The sequence below is a fragment of the Ahaetulla prasina genome, chromosome 1 (assembly GCF_028640845.1).
Source record: "Ahaetulla prasina isolate Xishuangbanna chromosome 1, ASM2864084v1, whole genome shotgun sequence".
Classification (NCBI taxonomy): domain Eukaryota; kingdom Metazoa; phylum Chordata; class Lepidosauria; order Squamata; family Colubridae; genus Ahaetulla; species Ahaetulla prasina.
Window position 1 is genome coordinate 164,491,072 of NC_080539.1, and position 23,450 is coordinate 164,514,521.

The 23,450-nt window shown below is 36.9% G+C and overlaps 2 protein-coding genes across 3 annotated transcripts; both read right to left on the reverse strand.

Annotated features, from left to right (window-relative positions):
• Positions 1–3,313, reverse strand: LOC131196562 (serine/threonine-protein kinase Nek3-like). Its single transcript, XM_058179501.1, has 4 exons — positions 3,310–3,313; positions 2,861–2,995; positions 1,645–1,765; positions 1–737 (listed from the first exon to the last, which is right to left on the reverse strand). The coding sequence occupies exons 1-4, from the start codon at positions 3,311–3,313 to the stop codon at positions 617–619; spliced, it is 381 nt and encodes a 126-aa protein (XP_058035484.1). The 3' UTR covers positions 1–616.
• A 2,466-nt stretch (positions 3,314–5,779) lies between these two features.
• Positions 5,780–22,535, reverse strand: LOC131196732 (serine/threonine-protein kinase Nek3-like). 2 transcript variants are annotated; one of them, XM_058179963.1, is made up of 14 exons: positions 22,319–22,535; positions 20,473–20,667; positions 19,585–19,678; positions 19,332–19,429; positions 18,110–18,193; positions 16,726–16,793; positions 16,541–16,627; positions 14,865–14,919; positions 13,475–13,675; positions 11,546–11,645; positions 10,363–10,467; positions 8,192–8,326; positions 6,974–7,094; positions 5,780–6,063 (listed from the first exon to the last, which is right to left on the reverse strand). In XM_058179963.1, the coding sequence occupies exons 2-14, from the start codon at positions 20,587–20,589 to the stop codon at positions 5,943–5,945; spliced, it is 1,386 nt and encodes a 461-aa protein (XP_058035946.1). In that variant the 5' UTR covers positions 20,590–20,667; positions 22,319–22,535; the 3' UTR covers positions 5,780–5,942. The 2 variants fall into 2 exon arrangements, with proteins under 2 accessions (XP_058035946.1, XP_058035938.1); XM_058179955.1 differs by having other exon boundaries at positions 8,192–8,329.
• Between the last annotated feature and the right edge of the window lie 915 nt (positions 22,536–23,450).

Sequence of the window (23,450 nt, forward strand, 5' to 3'; positions counted from 1 at the left end):
TCTCCAAGCACCAGCTCTCTAACTGCATTCAATGAATTAAGTTTATATAACTGAAGAATAAGGAGCAGAAATAGATGAAAGACATGGCTCCTGAAGTAATGAAAGACAAGATTCCAGAAGATTTCATTTTGGAAATGAAGAAGAATTGAAATGAGCAGGTTTATTAACAATTGCAAAACACACAATCAAATAAAAAATGAGATATAATTAATGTTAATATCTATCTAGATTTTGTCATATTCTGAAATCCAGACTCAATGTTCCCTGAAGCCTAGCCACCTTAAATCCAGCACTCCCAAAGGCCTAGGAATATGAAATGGCAGAGGGACAACATGAAAGTCATATCTTGCTCTCTATATCTCAGATTGTGCTAATTCTAGTCTGCCCTCTAATATGGTACACTTTTGATTTTGACATATTTCCAATTTTGACATAATATTTCTGTACCGAGTAAAGAATTCTGTGTAAAAAAATGCTTATTTTAATATCTTTAAGAACAACGTAATTGCTATACCTTTTTTACATCAAAAATAACCCAAATTAAATTTACTTTCTCAAAGAAATATATCTGAAAACATGTGTCAATTAGTTTGTTGCTGCTAGTTTCTGAAATGGTTCAGCAATATTTTTGCACTGATACTGGATTATCTATCGGTACTTCTTTCTTCAGTTCCATTGGTTTGATCATCTTTTGCAATTCAGAAATCCAGTCTGGATCATCTTCCGCTTCAAAATCCCTATGAAAATATATAGAACAATTAAGAAAGGGAGATTATCATTTAAAGAAATCCATAATTACTAAATACACATATTTTCTGATTAGAAATCCTTAGGACTCCTAGGACGTATTTTTACCATTAAAACTATTCTATAAATTCTAAAATGCTTCTGTACATTCTATTCTGCTGTCCATTACAATCAACATGCATATATAATATGTGCTTGAAAGACAGAGATTATTTTTCTCTGGGGAAAGTTTTGAATGTCTACAACAAATATTTATATATTTATGTTCTGTTTAATTTTGCTTATCTGCTTTTTTGAGAACTTTCATTGGTCACACATCAGCTTCATGATTCTGTTCTTAATAATCTTCAATATTTCTTTTGTAGACAAAAACTACAATGTATAAATCAGATACTTTTCTCTGCTAATGGGCTCCTTAAAAATATAGAATAGTAAATTTGTAACAACCACTATGTTCTTACATAAAAGGCAGATTGAGTTCAAATGTCATGCTCCGGTGATAGCATAATACACGGTATGACAGATCACTCATGAAGACTTCCAATTTTACATGTTTTGAGACTGTAATTCCATTAGATTATAATGAAATTCATGTATGATAAAATGTAAGATTCAGAATTTTTTCCACATATTACTTGTTATAGTATACCTGCTCCTAAACCAAATTAGGAATGTATCACATTGAGAGACAAGACTTCTGCTGATCGAAACAGAATTGGGGGGCAAAGGGGGAAGAGATAGAATTGGGGGGGGGTCTGAGCTAAAAATAGATAAATACAACCCACAGTTGAAAAATGTCATGAAGCTACAATTGGATTTTTTATGAGACATGTTTACATTGAAGAAGAATAGAAAAGAATTCCAACAATTAGTTTTTCAAACTGTATTTCAACATACGTGTCCTCTTCATCTGATCTAGGTTCAAGTCTCTCTGCATCCTCCATAAAAGTTTCACCATCTGGTTCATCAGATGCGTTGTTCTTTCCTGTCAGTGGTCCTCTCAGTGGGTCATCTGAAGCTTTGATATTTAAAAAATCAGTGCAAATATTCATGGTTACTTCTAATCCGGGATTTTAAAAATCAGTAAGAAAATCAATAAATCTGTGTCTTGTTCCTTATTTTTTCACACAGCACTTAAGCACAACCTACAAATTCCCACTGTCTCCTCATGCACCACCAATTTTGATTCTCTATTCCCATCAGGAGAAATCAATGACCTCATTAAAAGAAACAACCAAACAAGCACTCTATAGCTAAGGTAACCCTCTCCCACCCACTCTTTACATCTCCCATCAAGAGCATCTATAATCCCCATTGCCTGCAAACCAGTAGTGGTATTCAGCTGGTTCTCTCTGGTTCGGGCAAACTGTTAGCGGTGGCTGCGGGAGGCTCCACCCCACCTGCCCAGATATAATCATGTCCCATTTATCCATGTTTTTGACGCTCTGCACATGCGCTCACATTTGCGAACTGGTAGCAAAGGTAAATGAATACCACTCCTGCTGCAAACCATACTAAAACCACCAGCTAACTCTAGCTCCCACTGAGACCCAGCACCAAGGTTTGATCACATCTTATCCTAAAAACCTCAGAAGGTAGTGAGAGCAAGTAGACCAGTTCATTCTGGAACAGCAGGCAAAAGATTGATCATCGCTGCTGCAATCAAGAGAGTGGCCTTCTGCAGCTCCGCTTTAATTGACAAATTACCTAACCGTGAATCTCTGGGCATTCAGGAATAGCTGATAGGTGGCTCTCCTGCTGCTCCACTGTGGCCACATTCACTGTTTCCATCACTTTTGCTGCCACCACTATAACCTCTATTTGCCATTTTGGAGAATAGCATCCATTGCAGTTATAAAACCAGCTACTAGTTCAGCTGAAATGACAAAAGGTGGTTTCACCTTCCCACTGAAAGTGGCATCCAAAGAATTCAAAGCCAGAATCCGCAGCAGCTATCCTGGTTCATTGAAGCTTCAGAAACTCTAATTTCCTTTTTTTTAAGACCTTCCCAATCTCCAAACCATGAACATCATATGCTAAAAGTACCTATCCATGATCCCATTCTAAGAACTTTGAAGTGAACTTCTCAATAGGATGAGAAAAAAAGATTTACCTGCTTTGTAGATAGTGTATGTCTGAAAAGCTAAGTTAACATCAGCATTGTGAAGAATATTCATCAAAGTCTGTGAAGGTTCCTTATTCCACTGTTTACGTTTGACATTTTCATCATATTTTCTCACACAGCCACCTATTTAAAGGAACAGAAATACAGTATTACTGGAGAAATTATCCTTTTTCCTATCTCAAACTATAGAATTTAAAATAAATACCTTAAAACATTGCCAGAAATCTTCCAAAAAGAATGTTATAACACTACATACCATAAATAAACTTAAGACAACAAAATATGAAACTCTTTTTTTTTAACCAGTAATTCCCATTTTGGTGGTGGACAAGTAGAACTACATTCAATTTATTTAGCTATTATATGTTTAATGAACCCATGCCAAGGTATAGCTTTGTAGCATGCTTATCTTTTGAAAAATGTACAATGTAACTGACCCATTACAGGCACAATTAATTCACTATCCTAAATTCATTGTCCTAATTCATATGCTTTAGCATTCCTACTAAAGTTTGTTTGGTTCAATATGAATAATTGAAGGTCTCATTTCAAACTCTGTGTGAACTGGCAGAATTCTAGTCAATGCTCTAATTGCCAAGTCATCAAAGCTGGGAGACACTTAAAAATTTCATCAGAATATATTTCTTTTAACATCTCAGTAGGTATCCTGGGGTGGGAGCCTCTTGCAGCAAAATATTTTTCAAAAGCTGTAACATTTATTGAAGTTTTACTAGTTTAGCATCTTTAAAATTAAATACATCATATCTCACAGAAAGATTTTGAGCAGAGAAAATGAGGACTGTATATGTCATTCCAATCTGACCCCCCCCCAAAAAAACCCCAAAAAGAAATAAATCAACGTATGATGCAGCTCTATGGCATAGATGTTGAAAGTGCAGTTATAAATGTACAAATACTGTATGTAAAGATGTTTTCTTACTATTTGCTTTTAATCACAAATGTTTGCGTTAATGGGCTCTTGGATATACTTGGATAATATACGTTATTCAAGCAGACTCACCTTTTAATGGCTAGTGTTGAACTACCAAGAGACTATTTATGGCCTGTCGTGAGATAGTCAATCTAAATAATCATTAAGATCTTGTTTGTAACACATCTCTCATTGAAGCCCAGTTCAAGATTTTTACACACAGGGAATGACCTGTGTCTGCCCTATCTACTATCTACAGTATATATCGCCAAAAAGGGGTAACCAATTTTGTTGTTTACATGATATACAATGACAATAAAGGCTACACTATACAACCATCAACCTCAGTTTAAAATGAACCAGTGGTGGGTTTCAAATTTTTTTACTACTGGTTCTATGGGTGTGGCTTGGTGGGCAGGGCATGGCTTAGTGGGCGTGGCTTGGTGGGCGTGGCAGGGGAAGGATACTGTAAAATCTCCATTCCTACCCTACTGCAAGGGAAGGATGCAGTAAAGTCTCCATTCCCTCCCCAATCCAGGATAAAGTTACTGCAAAATCCCCATTTCCTCCCAATCAGCTGGTACTTAGAAGGCAAAGAATAGATGGGGGCGGGGCCAGTCAGAGGTGGTATTTACTGGTTCTCAGAAGTAATGAAAGACAAGATTCAGAATTTTTCCACATATTACTTGTTATAGTATACCTGCTCCTAAACCAAATTAGGAATGTATCACATTGAGAGACAAGACTTCTGCTGATCGAAACAGAATTGGGGGGTCTGAGCTAAAGATAGATAAATACAACCCACAGTTGAAAAATGTCATGAAGCTACAATTGGATTTTTATGAGACATGTTTACATTGAAGAAGAATTGAAATGAGCAGGTTTATTAACAATTGCAAAACACACAAATAAAAAATGAGATATAATTAATGTTAATATCTATCTAGATTTTGTCATATTCTGAAATCCAGACTCAATGTTCCCTGAAGCCTAGCCACCTTAAATCCAGCACTCCCAAAGGCCTAGGAATATGAAATGGCAGAGGGACAACATGAAAGTCATATCTTGCTCTCTATATCTCAGATTGTGCTAATTCTAGTCTGCCCTCTAATATGGTACACTTTTGATTTTGACATATTTCCAATTTTGACATAATATTTCTGTACTGAGTAAAGAATTCTGTGTAAAAAAATGCTTATTTTAATATCTTTAAGAACAACGTAATTGCTATACCTTTTTTACATCAAAAATAACCCAAATTAAATTTGCTTTCTCAAAGAAATATATCTGAAATCATGTGTCAATTAGTTTGTTGCTGCTAGTTTCTGAAATGGTTCAGCAATATTTTTGCACTGATACTGGATTATCTATCGGTACTTCTTTCTTCAGTTCCATTGGTTTGATCATCTTTTGCAATTCAGAAATCCAGTCTGGATCATCTTCCGCTTCAAAATCCCTATGAAAATATATAGAATAGTAAATTTGTAACAACCACTATGTTCTTACATAAAAGGCAGATTGAGTTCAAATGTCATGCTCCGGTGATAGCATAATACACGGTATGACAGATCACTCATGAAGACTTCCAATTTTACATGTTTTGAGACTGTAATTCCATTAGATTATAATGAAATTCATGTATCATAAAATGTAAGATTCAGAAGATTTCATTTTGGAAATGAAGAAGAATTGAAATGAGCAGGTTTATTAACAATTGCAAAACACACAAATAAAAAATGAGATATAATTAATGTTAATATCTATCTAGATTTTGTCATATTCTGAAATCCAGACTCAATGTTCCCTGAAGCCTAGCCACCTTAAATCCAGCACTCCCAAAGGCCTAGGAATATGAAATGGCAGAGGGACAACATGAAAGTCATATCTTGCTCTCTATATCTCAGATTGTGCTAATTCTAGTCTGCCCTCTAATATGGTACACTTTTGATTTTGACATAATATTTCTGTACTGAGTAAAGAATTCTGTGTAAAAAAATGCTTATTTTAATATCTTTAAGAACAACGTAATTGCTATACCTTTTTTACATCAAAAATAACCCAAATTAAATTTGCTTTCTCAAAGAAATATATCTGAAATCATGTGTCAATTAGTTTGTTGCTGCTAGTTTCTGAAATGGTTCAGCAATATTTTTGCACTGATACTGGATTATCTATCGGTACTTCTTTCTTCAGTTCCATTGGTTTGATCATCTTTTGCAATTCAGAAATCCAGTCTGGATCATCTTCCGCTTCAAAATCCCTATGAAAATATATAGAACAATTAAGAAAGGGAGATTATCATTTAAAGAAATCCATAATTACTAAATACACATATTTTCTGATTAGAAATCCTTAGGACTCCTAGGACGTATTTTTACCATTAAAACTATTCTATAAATTCTAAAATTCTTCTGTACATTCTATTCTGCTGTCCATTACAATCAACATGCATATATAATATGTGCTTGAAAGACAGAGATTATTTTTCTCTGGGGAAAGTTCTGAATGTCTAAAACAAATATTTATATATTCATGTTCTGTTTAATTTTGCTTATCTGCTTTTTTGAGAACTTTCATTGGTCACACATCAGCTTCATGATTCTGTTCTTAATAATCTTCAATATTTCTTTTGTAGACAAAAATTACAATGTATAAATCAGATACTTTTCTCTGCTAATGGGCTCCTTAAAAATATAGAATAGTAAATTTGTAACAACCACTATGTTCTTACATAAAAGGCAGATTGAGTTCAAATGTTATGCTCCGGTGATAGCATAATACACGGTATGACAGATCACTCATGAAGACTTCCAATTTTACATGTTTTGAGACTGTAATTCCATTAGATTATAATGAAATTCATGTATCATAAAATGTAAGATTCAGAATTTGTTCCACATATTACTTGTTATAGTATACCTGCTCCTAAACCAAATTAGGAATGTATCACATTGAGAGACAAGATTTCTGCTGATCGAAACAGAATTGGGGGGCAAAGGGGGAAGAGATAGAATTGGGGGGGGGGGGTCTGAGCTAAAGATAGATAAATACAACCCACAGTTGAAAAATGTCATGAAGCTACAATTGGATTTTTTATGAGACATGTTTACATTGAAGAAGAATAGAAAAGAATTCCAACAATTAGTTTTTCAAACTGTATTTCAACATACGTGTCCTCTTCATCTGATCTAGGTTCAAGTCTCTCTGCATCCTCCATAAAAGTTTCACCATCTGGTTCATCAGATGCGTTGTTCTTTCCTGTCAGTGGTCCTCTCAGTGGGTCATCTGAAGCTTTGATATTTAAAAAATCAGTGCAAATATTCATGGTTACTTCTAATCCGGGATTTTAAAAATCAGTAAGAAAATCAATAAATCTGTGTCTTGTTCCTTATTTTTTCACACAGCACTTAAGCACAACCTACAAATTCCCACTGTCTCCTCATGCACCACCAATTTTGATTCTCTATTCCCATCAGGAGAAATCAATGACCTCATTAAAAGAAACAACCAAACAAGCACTCTATAGCTAAGGTAACCCTCTCCCACCCACTCTTTACATCTCCCATCAAGAGCATCTATAATCCCCATTGCCTGCAAACCAGTAGTGGTATTCAGCTGGTTCTCTCTGGTTCGGGCAAACTGTTAGCGGTGGCTGCGGGAGGCTCCACCCCACCTGCCCAGATATAATCATGTCCCATTTATCCATGTTTTTGACGCTCTGCACATGCGCGCTCACATTTGCGAACTGGTAGCAAAGGTAAATGAATACCACTCCTGCTGCAAACCATACTAAAACCACCAGCTAACTCTAGCTCCCACTGAGACCCAGCACCAAGGTTTGATCACATCTTATCCTAAAAACCTCAGAAGGTAGTGAGAGCAAGTAGACCAGTTCATTCTGGAACAGCAGGCAAAAGATTGATCATCGCTGCTGCAATCAAGAGAGTGGCCTTCTGCAGCTCCGCTTTAATTGACAAATTACCTAACCGTGAATCTCTGGGCATTCAGGAATAGCTGATAGGTGGCTCTCCTGCTGCTCCACTGTGGCCACATTCACTGTTTCCATCACTTTTGCTGCCACCACTATAACCTCTATTTGCCATTTTGGAGAATAGCATCCATTGCAGTTATAAAACCAGCTACTAGTTCAGCTGAAATGACAAAAGGTGGTTTCACCTTCCCACTGAAAGTGGCATCCAAAGAATTCAAAGCCAGAATCCGCAGCAGCTATCCTGGTTCATTGAAGCTTCAGAAACTCTAATTTCCTTTTTTTTAAGACCTTCCCAATCTCCAAACCATGAACATCATATGCTAAAAGCACCTATCCATGATCCCATTCTAAGAACTTTGAAGTGAACTTCTCAATAGGATGAGAAAAAAAGATTTACCTGCTTTGTAGATAGTGTATGTCTGAAAAGCTAAGTTAACATCAGCATTGTGAAGAATATTCATCAAAGTCTGTGAAGGTTCCTTATTCCACTGTTTACGTTTGACATTTTCATCATATTTTCTCACACAGCCACCTACTTAAAGGAACAAAAATACAGTATTACTGGAGAAATTATCCTTTTTCCTATCTCAAACTATAGAATTTAAAATAAATACCTTAAAACATTGCCAGAAATCTTCCAAAAAGAATGTTTTAACACTACATACCATAAATAAACTTAAGACCACAAAATATGAAACTCTTTTTTTTAACCAGTAATTCCCATTTTGGTGGTGGACAAGTAGAACTACATTCAATTTATTTAGCTATTATATGTTTAATGAACCCATGCCAAGGTATAGCTTTGTAGCATGCTTATCTTTTGAAAAATGTACAATGTAACTGACCCATTACAGGCACAATTAATTCACTATCCTAAATTCATTGTCCTAATTCATATGCTTTAGCATCTTTAAAATTAAATACATCATATCTCACAGAAAGATTTTGAGCAGAGAAAATGAGGACTGTATATGTCATTCCAATCTGACCCCCCCCCAAAAAAACCCCAAAATGAAATAAATCAACGTATGATGCAGCTCTATGGCATAGATGTTGAAACTGCAGTTATAAATGTACAACTACTGTATGTAATGATGTTTTCTTACTATTTGCTTTCAATCACAAATGTTTGAAAAGCGTTAATGGGCTCTTGGATATACTTGGATAATATACGTTATTCAAGCAGACTCACCTTTTAATGGCTAGTGTTGAACTACCAAGAGACTATTTATGGCCTGTCGTGAGATAGTCAATCTAAATAATCATTAAGATCTTGTTTGTAACACATCTCTCATTGAAGCCCAGTTCAAGATTTTTACACACAGGGAATGACCTGTGTCTGCCCTATCTACTATCTACAGTATATATCACCAAAAAGGGGTAACCAATTTTGTTGTTTACATGATATACAATGACAATAAAGGCTACACTATACAACCATCAACCTCAGTTTAAAATGAACCAGTGGTGGGTTTCAAATTTTTTTACTACTGGTTCTATGGGTGTGGCTTGGTGGGCAGGGCATGGCTTAGTGGGCGTGGCTTGGTGGGCGTGGCAGGGGAAGGATACTGTAAAATCTCCATTCCTACCCTACTGCAAGGGAAGGATGCAGTAAAGTCTCCATTCCCTCCCCAATCCAGGATAAAGTTACTGCAAAATCCCCATTTCCTCCCAATCAGCTGGTACTTAGAAGGCAAAGAATAGATGGGGGCGGGGCCAGTCAGAGGTGGTATTTACTGGTTCTCAGAACTACTCAAAATTTCAGCTACCAGTTCTCCAGAACTGGTCAGAACCTGCTGAAACCCACCTCTGGAATGAACCCAATCTTTCTGAACATTTCGGGAATTACCATCTCTACCCTACTCTTGGTTTCTGCCCTCCCAAAAAGATGCCAAAAGTAGCAGAGAAGTTGGAAAGAAATGACACTAAAGCAAGCAAATCATAAACCCACCTAGATTTGGGAAGACAGCATCAATTTAAAACTGACATGGTTTTCTGGAGTCAATTTCCAGTACCATTCCCACCACTCTGATGTCTGACATCATTCTTCCAGATCGGGGCAAAAACTGTTTCCAGATAAATTAGTAAAACATTCTGGACAACCTAAATGCAGAATTATCTAATTAATCAAACATAACTCTTTTCTCCCTCTGGTTTCCCCTCACACCTTTAAAACAGTATCCTTTTGTCCCAGCTTTTTTAATAGTTTGTAGATTTAGGATTCTTCACCCACAGCTTTGCAGAACTAATTTCTCTTTCCACATGCTGCACACTGACATAAAAAATATGCAAGCCAAAAATGGCAATTCCAGTAGAGCTTGGCTGAAGATGCCTGAAATTTTATCTATGGAGCAAATTCACCCACTATTTCATCTGTATACTCATTCTGTACTGAGAATGTAGTCCTAAAAGTTTCTCATTCAACATCCATCTGGTTATTCTTATACCTCATTGTCTCTTATACAAGCTGGGATTATTGGGGCAGGCATGGGTCAGAATACCATCTTTAAAAGTATCTCTAATGGCAAATAATATAAAATATGCAAATAAAGATGCGTATTATCTTACCTGTGTCCTCCTTGGTTGCAATACTGGAAGAAAGTAAAGGTGCATTTTCTAAAATTTTGATCACTGAACTGCATTTTCCTTTTTCCCATTTTTGTCTATGAAGTTCTGGGAAACAAAAATACAGCATTTGGGAAAATCTTTTAAAAGAAATGTTTTAGGAAAATTTGGTAGAATCCTCAAATATTCACTAACTCCAACAATCAGTATAGTATTTTGTATGGCTGAAATGTGGTTAAGCCCTTGAAAAAGAATGATTTTGCAGAAAGAACAGTGATTTTTTTCATATTAATCCTTATTTAACCTACCAACCTGCTTCTAAGGCAGAGGTACTTCCAAAATACTATTTGTGGACCAGGATTCAGTATCTTGTCATCGACTGGAAACAAAATGGCCAAATTTTGTGTGTAATTTTAGGCATAATGATAATGATAGCACCGTCTCCCTCTCCTATTTCTGCCTTTAAAAACTAAAGCACAAAAAGGAGCCAAAAATATCAGCCTGACAATTTGTGATGGCATCCAGGAGTTGATGGCATGTAGAAGTTGTTCTTATCTGTACTATGGTAAATGTTTCAAACTTTCAAGAATATATTGGAAAAGCATAGATACTTTCAGGAAGTAGAGAAGAAATTCCTGTTGCGTTCTTTGGTTCACACAATTCAGATTTTATCTTTTATAACCTTTCCATAACAAAAAAAAAAAAGTTTTAAACATTAAAATATAAGAAAATAAAGACTATTGCAGGATCCAATCGTGGTCAGTCAGTGGGATCAGAGTTTTAGTTTTCCGAGCTTTCGGACTCGGGCTGAAGCCCATCCTCAGGGAACTTCTCTCCAGCAGAAGTTGGAGAATCTGGTTCCAGTGACCCACCCAAACTGGATCCTGCAATATCATCCTGGGACACGTATATTCGCCTTCATTCGTAAGTAAATACTATATTTAGAACCTTAAGGTAAAGGTGTTTGAAAAACTCTCCACTATGATATACATGCCAATCTTCTTTATTGTTTGAAAGTGCAATCCTACTCAGAAGCAAGTTTCACTGAATTCTGATAAATGTTCGTAGAGCTGCATTGTCAGAAAAGCTTTAATCATCTACACTGGTGGTGTAAGCCACACAAGTTTATGAAAATTAATCTCAGACCATGGTCTCCAAACAGTTCATTTCTGAATTCAACATATACCTTTTTCATCCACACTTGTTTTCTTCAATTCCATTTCACTGAAGTTCTTGGATATGACTTCTGTCTCTGAATTCTTGCTTCCTGCATACGTACCAGCCTCCTTAAGATTAAGATATCATTATTAAGTGAACAACCTAAATAAAGTTGAGAGTCATACTATGCTCAATATTATATAAGTAAGTATCCATTTACGTAAAAGGATTTTCCTATGCTCTTATGTTCACTCCACATATGGTCACTATATTTGCTCAGGATGATCCTTAAAACTCTTGAGCAGATGTAAAAGCTGCATATGAATAAGACAAGGGGAAAAATATCTACTCTCAGGAAAATCAGAAAAGAAAAATATATTTTCTGTTGGAAAAAGTCATTTAAATACATCCCTTTTTTATCAGGGGGAAAAAATTAAACACATTTCTGAATACCAACTATTTAGTGATTAAACTGTATGCTGTCAAACACAAAAAAAGAGTCTTGATCTCAAATGCCAAGTGACATTCACTGTAAAAAAGAATGATTTGGTTTAACGAAATGAAGTGCCAGAATAGATTCCTGAAGTACTGCTGAAGAAAGACAAAGTCTGATTGAACATAAAAGTCCACATTCAGGATTATGCTATGGTGATTAGAATGCTGAATAGTGATCTACCAGCCCAGTTTAAGATGCTATGATCTTGCTGTTGGGGGTGGGGGATATGGGTTACAGAAACAGCCTAATTTTAAGGTGGATTCAGTATGGAGATGGCATTAGTCACATTACTGATGGAATCTGATGACGCCGTAATGGTGGTATGTCTATCCTTGTGATTTCTTAGTGGCTTTCAATATCCTAAATCACAGTTCTGCATCAGCGGCATGGTTTGGGAATTATGGGCAGCACATTATAATGGTTTTCTTTTTTGGTGGTCAGTGTAAGCAAGGGGGAGAAGTCTCATAATGAGCCCCTCATCTGTGGGATGCCTCCTATTAACTTCTACAGGAAAACCCTGGGGGAGGTCATCTGTTAGTTTGAGGGCTGCTATCATCAATATGTGGACGACACCAATAGTTCACCTTGATCTTGGGCAGGCAAAGTGCTGCCATCAATGTCCTATATCTGAAGACTGTGTGGGTCTGGATGTAGAGACTTGCAAAAACAAGCCTCTACATTGGATGCTCAATCTTGCAAAAACAAAATGGCTGTGGATTTTTGCCCCACTCCTCCCAAATCTGGAGACTTTTCATTTTTAGACTGGGATTGATTGCACTTTCCCATTTAAGCTGTCCAATCTGGAGTTAACTCACAGTTCCTGCTCAAAGATCAGGTGGTAGCTGTAGACAACAAGGCCTCAGCCCAACTACAACCAATGCATCAGATATGCTTGTTTCTAGATTGAGAGGCTCTTCAAACAGTAACCCATACACTAGTCATCTCACAGTTAGACTAATGTAATGCAATCCAGTCCATGTGGAACTGTCCTTGGAGACTTCATGGAAACTATAGCTGATCCAGTTTGCAGTGGAATGGGTAATTTGGGCATGCCTTGATATGCCCATGTGATACCTTGGAGTAGGAGTGGGTTCCATTTACCTTTGCTACCGGTTTGCAACGGGAGCGTATGCACTTCTGCGCATGCATAGACTGTATTTGATGATGTCTGGGTAGGTGGGCGGAGCCTCCCGCTGCCGTTACTACCGGTTCACAAGAACCGGACTGAACCAGTAGCAACCCACCACTGCTTTGGAGAAGAAACTTGGAGAGAGGAAATCGTACAAAGACAGTGCTTCCTTAACTCACATTTTTGGGAATGACTGTGGCAACTGTTTCTGCCAAGAAAAAGCTGTAGTTTTCTAAAGAGCTGTCACTAGGTACAGCAAATGTGACCACATGAGACATGAAGCACCGTTCCTACTTCTGACCCAAATATAATATTCATTTGTATGCTATTACCTCTGGTAATGAAGATTGTCCAATACATTTTGCCAGGCACTTTCTTGCAAGAATTGTACTAGCTGATGGACGGTATTTGGGATTCATCTTGAACATCTGCTTTATCAAATAGTGAAGTTCATAGCTATAGTGTGATGGAAGTGGATTGTAATATCCTTTACATGTCTTAAGTATAAGATGTTTCCAACTCTTAGCCTGAAACTAAATTTAACAAATGCAGGAAAAACATACAGTTTAGTAGTATTAACATTTTTAGTTTATTAAAAACTCGATAAAAATTCATTCGTATCATCTTTGCACAATTCATATGAATGATTTAACAGTACATGATACATTGGAAGTAAGAATTCTATTGTCAGGAATAAAGGCAGTGTGACAGAAACCTTTCATAGCCTTGAGTATCATGAAAAAGCCAAGAATTCTTAATTTTTAAATGAAATTACAATTTAATTTAATGAGAGTCCTAATTTTTGGAGCACAGACCTACGCAGCAAATGAGCTTCAAAAGCTGTTCCTGTAATTGGCAGATATTTTCTGTTATTTGATTTCATTCTTCTCGAAAATAAAAAAAAAACAATCTAGCTGTTTCAGATCAATGAGATTTCTGCTCAGAAACATTCTGAATGTGGGATTTAATCTCTGGGGAGTTAAGATTTGTTTTTGTCTCTGACAAGAAACCTGACACTTATGATATGCTGTATTTTCAATCTCAATGATTTCCTTGCATGTTTACTAAGTGGCCTACAGGGCTAATTATTGGTGTCATTAGATTGAGCTATATTATGTTGTTCTATACACATTCTAGTATGTATGTGTTACAAAATTACCGTATTTTTCAGAGTATAAGATGCACTTCCCCCCCCCCAGAAGAGGCTGAAAATTTGTGTGCATCTTATACTCCAAATGTAGCTTTTTTTGAACCTTTTTTTCAGCCCTAACAAGGAGCTAGCTTTTCTCATTGCTGCTCCCTCCAATGATCAGCTGGGTTTTAAAAGCTGTTTTTCAGCCCTAATGAGACACTAGCAAGTGAATTGGACTTCCATCCTTCACCTGCTTTTTTCATTGCTTCTCTCACCAATGATCAGCTGTGCTTTAGAAACTGTTCTTTATCCTCAACCAGGTGTATGTGTGCATGCTGGCGTGGTCAAAGCCAATGAACTAATGTGCTGAAGCTGACCAGACTAAAGATGCTAGCCAGATGAATACCTGGTAGGCAGAACATTTTTTTTCCTATTTTCCTCCCCAAAAACTAAGGTGTGTTTTATACTCCGAAATATACGGTAAGTGTTGCTCACTGGGGACACACACACACACACACACACACACACACACACACACACACAGGAACTGTATATTTTCCTGGAATTAAAACATAAAAAAGAATACTCACTGGATGTTTTAAGGTGCACAGCTCATATAAAACACAGCCCAGAGACCAAATATCACTAGAAAAGCAAGATTTAAATATGTTAGCTTACGATCACAGTTAGCGTGACATTTGCTAGAAATAAGTTATGAGAGTTTTTTTCTTTTTTGTTCCTAAAGTGCTGCATGAGGAATTAAAAATAGCCATGTTAAATAGAATGTCAGGTACTGCAAAAACATGTATTGTAGTGAGAGGCAGTTCTTCCTAATTGTTGTAATCACAACAAGAGTTTAATATAACAAAATAAAGAATTGCAGGAAGCAGGGGTTGCTCAACTTTCCCCCTTCTAAACGCTAATGAGGAGAAACTGGAAGAGAGAAGCAATAAAGCAGAAAATAGAAGGAAATGCTAAATAGGCTCTTGAACCAAAATGTTATGTCTGTTTCTCTCCAATTAACCTGTTAATATAATCTAGCTGCATTTAATTGAAATTAAAATGCAACTAGACACGATGACAAATGAGCTCAATCCTGATCCTGCCAACAGGACAAGATTGAGCTAATTTAAAGGATAGCATGGGGAAGGTGAAGAGAAAATCTTATCCTGTTCAGTTTCTTATTAGAACATAAGTTTCCTTTGATTACTATTAATGCTACTATTTTCAATATCAGAGTTCTTCCTGAGTGAGACTGAGATTCAACATTCCAAATAGTAACCTTTGAGTTCTTGTACTCTATTGTAGTTTTCTCCTGTGCTATGGATTCTTTTATTGGCAGCCTAGTCTCTTAAATATAGGAGAGGAAGGTTGCTATTATATTTATTTATTAATTAATTCACTGATTGATTGATTGATTCTTTTATTTAGAGGATCACTTGATTATGATCACTTGGTGGAATCAAGTCAAACCTGTTATTATGGTCACTGATTAAAAGGCTGTAACATAACTAAAGTTAATAGATGGAGAGAAAAACTCAAAATACTGAAGAACAAACTTGCTAAATGGTTTCTCCAAAGAGGAGTTCCTATTTATGGGCTGTAAACATGCACTTAATAATTTAAACAACATATTAAAAATCAGACAGTCAAATAGGATCTGTCTGCTCCAGTCAAAGCAATCAGACCCCCACTTCACATCAGCCAGATACATAAACAGTATAACCGTTTCTAAATTTCGGAGGGCACTAACTCTAACATGATCATCATCTAATCATCTAACATCATCTAATATGATTTGATTGCTTATTTGTACCCTATGACAATCAGTAAGTGTTGTACCTTATGATTCTTGATGAATGTATCTTTTATTTTATATACACTGAGAGCATATGCACCAAGACAAATTCCTTGTGTGTCCAATCACACTTGGTCAATAAAAAATTCTATTCTATTTCTATTTCTATTCTAACATGCTGTAAGGATTTTCCCAGATTTGAGGCTATTAAAACCTGCTTTATGAAGTTTATCTTTTGCATTGAATACATTCCCCCTACTTATTCAAAAAATATGTTAAAGAAAATTCATTTTTTAAGTTCTCTCAGTTATTCCTTGCCACAAGTGCATAAAATATTTAGTTTTGAATCATCTTTGTAAATTGAGTAATGTTCTCAAATTGTGAACACTATATACAATTTTTCCATTAGTTCTCCAATATTATAGAGTTTTAAAATCAAGATTCTTATAGACTTCAATGAATTCTTACCTTTTATTGTTGTATGGCATATTCTCCCAAATTTCTGGAGGCACATAGTAAGGGGTCCCTACATATGAACAAGCATATGCCATGGGGCTAGTCCAAAAACAAATATAAATGTTAATGATGAACAGATGAATATTCCAACAGCAACCAGGTAGATATTTTTTTAAAAAGTCAAAACATATACTTGCCTTTTAAGAAGAACTGCAGATCCAAAATCTCCCAGTTTTATTTTTCCATTTTGTGTGAGAAATACATTCTATATTATGAAACAGAAATAAGATGGATTTCATTCTCTGTACAGTGTATTACCATTTCTATTTACAGCATCAGCCCTATTTAATGACCCTATTAATCAGGGGTGAAATGCTGCCGGTTCAGACCGGATCGGCTGATCCAGTAGCGATGGTGGCAGGTGGTTCGGAGAACCAGTAGCAAAAATCCCTGCTCCTCACCCCCAACCATGCCCACCCAATCGCCCGATCACCCGCTTGCCCGCTTCTTTTAAAAAATGCTTTTAAAAGGTAAAAAAAAAAGGCTCTGACGATCATAGCTGAGCTGCCTCATTGTCAGAGCCTTTTTTTTACTTTTAAAAACATTTTTTTAACCTATTTGGCCGAATAGGTTGTAAAAAAAATGCTTTTAAAAGTAAAAAAAAAGATCGCATGCCACAGCTGATCACCTCCCCCCCCGCCCCGCTGTTCTACTTACCCCAAGCCTCCTTTTGGCGTGCACTGTGCACGCACACGTGCACACCTCGCATTTGGTGCGTGGTGCGCACTGCAATTGACTGACTCATTTTGTCAATGCTAATGGCTCCAGATGTTTTGGGATTGCACCCAAGATGCCCTTGCTTTCTTCTTCCTCTTACTACTATTATATCCAAATATTAATCACGATGTCCCAACTCAATTTAAATGAAAATCTCCCTTAATCAATCACATTAAAGGAATTAACTTATTTCAGATGATGAGTCCAACACAAATGGACCTCAAATAATCTCTATACTTATCTCATTGGAAAAAGCACATACCTCCATTTGACTGTGAACTTGGATTTAAACATGAGAGACAGGCCATTCTGGAGGTTGGGGGCCCATTTAGCATTCTGGGACCATGTTCAAGGAGCATGCTTAATGAATAGTTGCCTATTTTAGAATACCTGCCAGAGTAGATATTACCAGTAATAACGCACTCATTTATGGGAAAGCAACCAGCTCTCTGCACTACTACACCAACTGGAATTTTATGAAGCATGGATCACTCTGATATTAGAGGCTTGTGCCTTGATATGCAGTATGAAAACTACAATTTATTTTCATTAACATAATATTTTATTTAAGTTAAGTCAATAAGAGAGTCCAGTGAGCTTGAACAGGGTTGCCTTGGAACATACATTGTTATTGGTATGTGAGTGATTTGATAAAAACAGGAATACATATAAATATTTGTACATAGTTAAAGTAATACTAAACTGACATTTATAGTAGAGATGGTTTTATAGTTTTCAACTTTCTAAACAGGAAATGCCTGGTAGTAATTTTATAGTAAAACCTACTGAGGAAATTCCAATTACCTTTGATTTGATGTCTCTGTGCAATATATGTTTCCCATGAATATAATTTACACCCAAACATATCTGTGCAAACCATTTAAGTATCTGTGAGAGAGACAAAATACAGCAAATGAAAATGAACTGAACTGTAAAAGAATGATATTGGTCAGTAGCCATACAATTTGATACAATATGTGAAATCAAGCAAGTACTTCAAAATATTCTACTGCTAATCTGCATTATACTGTGAATACTACTAATTCATTCCTTAGTTTATATATGAACCTGGTTAATCTCGATGAAATTTTATATTGGATTACTATGAGCTACTTGAAACATGTTCCACCATAGAAATGATACTTTACTGCATCTAAAAATGTTTAATTAAACCCTTATTCAAACCTGAAATCAAAAGAAGTATATATGGATACCATGTACAGCAGGGTCCTCACCGGATACCGGGCTACTGCATGCCAGAAACCAGTCCGTGCAACAAGTGAACCTCCATTCTTGGGATGCAGGCAGCACATGAAACCACGCCCCCTCCGGTCTATGGAAAAACCTAACTCCATAGAACCAGTCCCTGGTGCCCAAAAGATTGAAGGCCACTGATCTACAGGATGTAAAGTCCATTTCCAGATTCTAAAGGATGAAAACAGTCCTTTATCTTTTACAAATACTGCCATGCAAAATATGTACAAAAAACAAAATATAGTTTTTAAGTGATTTATTCTTTGAAATATTTACTTTTCAAAATGAAAAGTTATACATTCTGCCTGATCTGCCATGCTGATACAAAAGATTGCATAATATTGTATAAAGAAACTCTATATTAGTGTCACTGTAGAAAGAGAACTGTATTTATCTGCAGAAGCTAAAATCCAGGAGTTTGGAGCATCTTTCCAGATTAACAAATTTTATCTGAGAAAGGGACCCATGGCTCTCAAAAATGGATGCCATTTAATAACACTGGTTAATTGGAAAAGCCAATACCAAATTCCCGATTTTGTGCGATAAGTGGCACAATCATGATAAGGTTATCCCTTTTACTTTGTTCTTTATATTCTTTGTATTTAGCTCCACTTTAAAAACATTTTTGTCTACTGCTTTGATTACAACAATAAATCAAGGGATGCTAATAAAGGACAGATTATTTCTCTAAAGCCTATGAACACCTCTCCAAACATTCATCAAAGTCTCCCATCTCAATTATACAAAAAAATGAATATATTTGGATTCTTACTGTATCCTCAGGAAACAATTTCCCCTTCTGAAATTTAATCTTTTGTAGGAGATCTCCACCATCACAATATTCCATCACTATATGCAAATGTCCATCAGCTAGTTTTTAAATAATTTTAAAATTCATTAGTATTATGTCAAGTGAAATATAACAAACAGTAAACATCAAGAAGATGAAAAGACATTTGCAATTCAACAAATTGAATAATGCAATTATAACATGTAACATTAATTATTAAAATGCACATAATTACCTTCAAAGGAGTCTGCATACATCACAATATTTGGGTGATTCATTTTAGCCAATATTATAGATTCATTCCAGGACTTTTCTATATTGAAGACAGACTAAAAATATATTACTTGTAAGTAAAAATAGATATCTCATTGTTTTATACTTTCCTTATTATATTCTTACTTATTCTTGCTTTTGCTCATCAAACTGGCTTAATATTTATGAATATAGTAAAATAATATTTTTAAACCAATATAAAAGCATCCTTCAAAATAAATTTACACAAGCGAGAAGAAAAAAATAACAAAGAACCAACCATTCCATTTAGCAAAGGGAATCGGTATATAAAATTAAAGAAAAATTTGATAAAGAGCAAATGGAAATGTTATTTAACAAGATATTGCCACGAGAACAGAGAAAGCTAGACAGCAGAGCAATTTCTTGAGGTAACAAGGTCCTCCAATAATGCAAAAGTTGTCTTATTGTTTATCATCAATCAAATCTCTGAAGGCAATGGTAGTTGTTAAATGGGGATCAGCTAATTTTAAAGATTTCATCTCAGATGAAACTGAGAACTCCCAGGACATACATTATAATTATAATCTTTAGGTATCCTAGGCTTGGTTTGGGCACAATCTTATACCAGAAATTATTAGACTAGCTTGCTACCATGATCCCTGTAGGTAACATTCTTTAAGCAAAGGTATCTGGATTGAAATTATTCTTTTTGGACAAGCAATATACTATTAGTGAATAGGTGGTTCCACAGATATCTTGATCCTGAACCAGTTTTAAGGATAACAACAAACACCTTGAATTGCACCTGGAAGCCAACTGACAAGTATTGCAATGCTTTAACTAGTGGGATTATATGGGTAAAAGAGAAGAATGTAGGGAAAGTAGTTACCTTAGGAAGTCTTATCTCTTTCATTGCATATTTCTGTTTTGTGCTTTTATGCTGGACTAAGAGGACTCTACCAAATGATCCTTCCCCAAGTTCCATTAGTACATTGTAATTCTCCATGATAATCAAACTGCTTCAGTTTTTGCAGGTGTCTTCAGAAAGCTCAGCAGGTTCAATGTTTCCTTTCACCAAAATTTCCTAGTAACGTATCAAAATAATAAAAGACATGGTTGATTATCGATTCATTTTTATGCTATACTCCATTTCTCTCTCTCCAACTTCAAAACTAAAAGCTTTGCAATTTATTAAAGTACCGTATTTATATACTTTCATGTATAACCAGTAATTATGGTATCCAATTTAGCTATTTTTTCCAATCTGCTAACTGAAGACATCTGGATAATTAAAATAATGCAAGTCTCTTTATTTAACCCTACACTCTTTGGTTTCCCTTGAATTAGAAACCAATTGTGGCTCATAACTGGTAGTGATTTGTCCAAAAATATATAAATGAAATATAACAGAAAATAATTCCTCTACCTCCAACCAGAATAATCTTTAAAATTCAAATTGGATATATAGGCAACTATTACAAGACACAGTGACATCAAAATCATGGAATTTTGTAAAAAATACATTATTTTTATCAATCATGTCCCAATATCTGGTGCAAGTACCTGGTGATACCATTTTCCTGCTTTATACTCTCATCTATGTAAGGAAATTTCAGTATTAGTCAACTTCAGTGAATCATCCCAATTAATCCCCTTCTTGGGCAACATTCAATCTACTTCTAAGCATGTCTCTATTTCTTCATCCAACTCTGATAGATCAAGGAGATAATTTTGGTGCATTATGCTTGTGTTCAGCCATAATGATTAAACTGTGAAATCCATATCAATCATGTCTATCGGTAGTCCTTGACTTACGACCACAACTGGAACTAGCAAGATGGTTAAGTGAGTTGTGCCCAACTTTACCACTTTTTTGCCATGGCTGTTAAGTGAATCACATGGTCATTAAGCAAAGCCAACTCGCCGCATTGACTGTTGTTAAAAACTGGCTGGAAAGGTCATAAATGATGATCACATGACCCCAAGACAATGCAACTGTCATAAATACATGCTTGGTGCAGTGGCCAAGCACCCAAGTTGCGATTCACCCCGAAGGCAGCAGTTACAGTACATCCAGAAAAATGAAAGACACAGGGTTGACCAACATAGGGCATTTTTTCAGCGCGGCAGGCACACAAACACAAACACAGAGGATTTCGGAAGTGGGTGGAACACAAACCAGAGGTGCAGTAGGCTTTTATTTTTTTAAATTAAAGAAAGTCCTTGGTTTAGCTGTACAAGAGCAAGGAATGTAGAGACTATCATTAATAGCATTTTTCACTCTCAATAAGAGACATATCAGCCAGGGGTGAAATCCAGCAGGTTCTGGAGAACCGGTAGCGGAAATTTTGAGTAGTTCGGAGAACCAGCAAATACCAACTCTGTCTGGACCCAGAGTGGGGTGGAGATTTTGCAATATCTTTCTTCCAGGAGTGGGGAGGGAATGGGGACTTTGAAGTATCCGTCCCCTGGAGTGGGGTGGGAATGGAGATTTTGCAGTATCCTTCCCCTGCCACGCCCACCAAGCCACACCACGCCCACCAAGCCACGCCCACAGAACCAGTAGTAAAAAATAATAATAATTTCACCACTGATACCGGCCCTGAATGCCTTCGCTGGCTTGGGAGGCAAAGGACACGATTTTTTCCACCGCCCTTTCAGGCACAGGCTGAACGGAGGCTGAACGTCGTGAAGAAACCTCAAACCCATCCCTATATCCAGCCAGTAATCCTCACCCTACTACATCCAGCAAATCCCGTTCGGGGAAGCCAGTTCCGTTGAAGGGAGAAAAAGGAGCTTTTCTTTCTTTTGACTGAGGCAGCCGTAAAGTAGGGATCCTCTTCTTGTTAGCATACTTTAGATGCACGCAACTGGCTCGCAATGGCCCTCTCTCGCTTACGACGCCCGCCGCTTCCCGAGACGCTGCCAATTCGGATCGAGCGATTCTCTCTCGCCCCTCTCGGCCCAGCCAGATCAGACAAAGTACAGAGGGTGGAGACAATGGTCCCGAAGGGCGTGGTTTCGATGGAAAGCGCACAAGCCTCTTATTTTGCACGGGGGTAGATGGTCGCCGGTGGAAGCTAGGTTTTCCGTTTCCTCCGAGTAGATTTTCTTCCAGGGATCACTTTAGAAGTGCTTGTGATAATGGACGTCTTGGGAAGCTCATGAACTACTGGAGTCTACTAGTAACTAGACTGTTGCTGCCCACGGGGTTGTGTGTTAATTGAGCCCGTTTCAAACATAGGGAGATCAAGTGCTGGGAATAAAAGGACGGGTTCTCTGTTTGAACTGCCCCCCCCCCAATAAAACACCAAAATCCTGCTGTGCTGCTTCATCGGACTGGTGGTGGGAGTGTTCCCGAATCTGTGGCAAGACAATATGTGCCACGAAGTCACCCAAGGCATGAAGGTCATCTCCAGCTGCCCAAGCTGCATTAGGCAGTCCTATGTTAAGAAGCTGGAGGCAGAGGGTCACAAGCAGTGATGAAATCCAATTTTTTTTACTACCGGTTCTGTGGGCGTGGCTTGGTGGGTGTGGTGATGTTTGATGGGCGTGGCTTGGTGGGCATGCCAGGGGAAGGATACTGCAAAATCTCCATTTCCACCCCACTCCAGGGGAAGGATACTGCAAAATCCCCATTCCCTCCCCACTCCTGGGGGAAAGATATTGCAAAATCTCCATCCCCACCCCGCTCTGGGGCCAGCCAAAGGTGGTATTTGCTGGTTCTCCGAACTGCTTAAAATTTCCACTACCTGTTCTCCAAAACTTGTCAGAACCTGCTGGATTTCACCCCTGGTCACAATGGCAAAAGCAGTGATTTCTACCAAAAAAAACATAAGGGCAATATGAAGTGACTGATTAAGTGAG

Excerpts from the sequence above, each read along its gene's own strand:
- LOC131196562 (XM_058179501.1), bottom strand. Across the intron at positions 1,766-2,860 it reads ATACACTATCTACAAAGCAG|CTTCAGATGACCCACTGAGA; the intron begins GTAAATCTTTTT and ends TAAATATCAAAG. Across the intron at positions 738-1,644 it reads AGATCAGATGAAGAGGACAC|GGATTTTGAAGCGGAAGATG; the intron begins GTATGTTGAAAT and ends ATATTTTCATAG.
- LOC131196732 (XM_058179955.1), bottom strand. The coding sequence starts at position 20,589 with ATGGAGAATTACAATGTACTAATGGAACTTGGGGAAGGATCATTTGGT. Across the intron at positions 18,194-19,331 it reads AATTGTTTCCTGAGGATACA|ATACTTAAATGGTTTGCACA; the intron begins GTAAGAATCCAA and ends TCTCTCTCACAG. Across the intron at positions 7,095-8,191 it reads ATACACTATCTACAAAGCAG|CTTCAGATGACCCACTGAGA; the intron begins GTAAATCTTTTT and ends TAAATATCAAAG.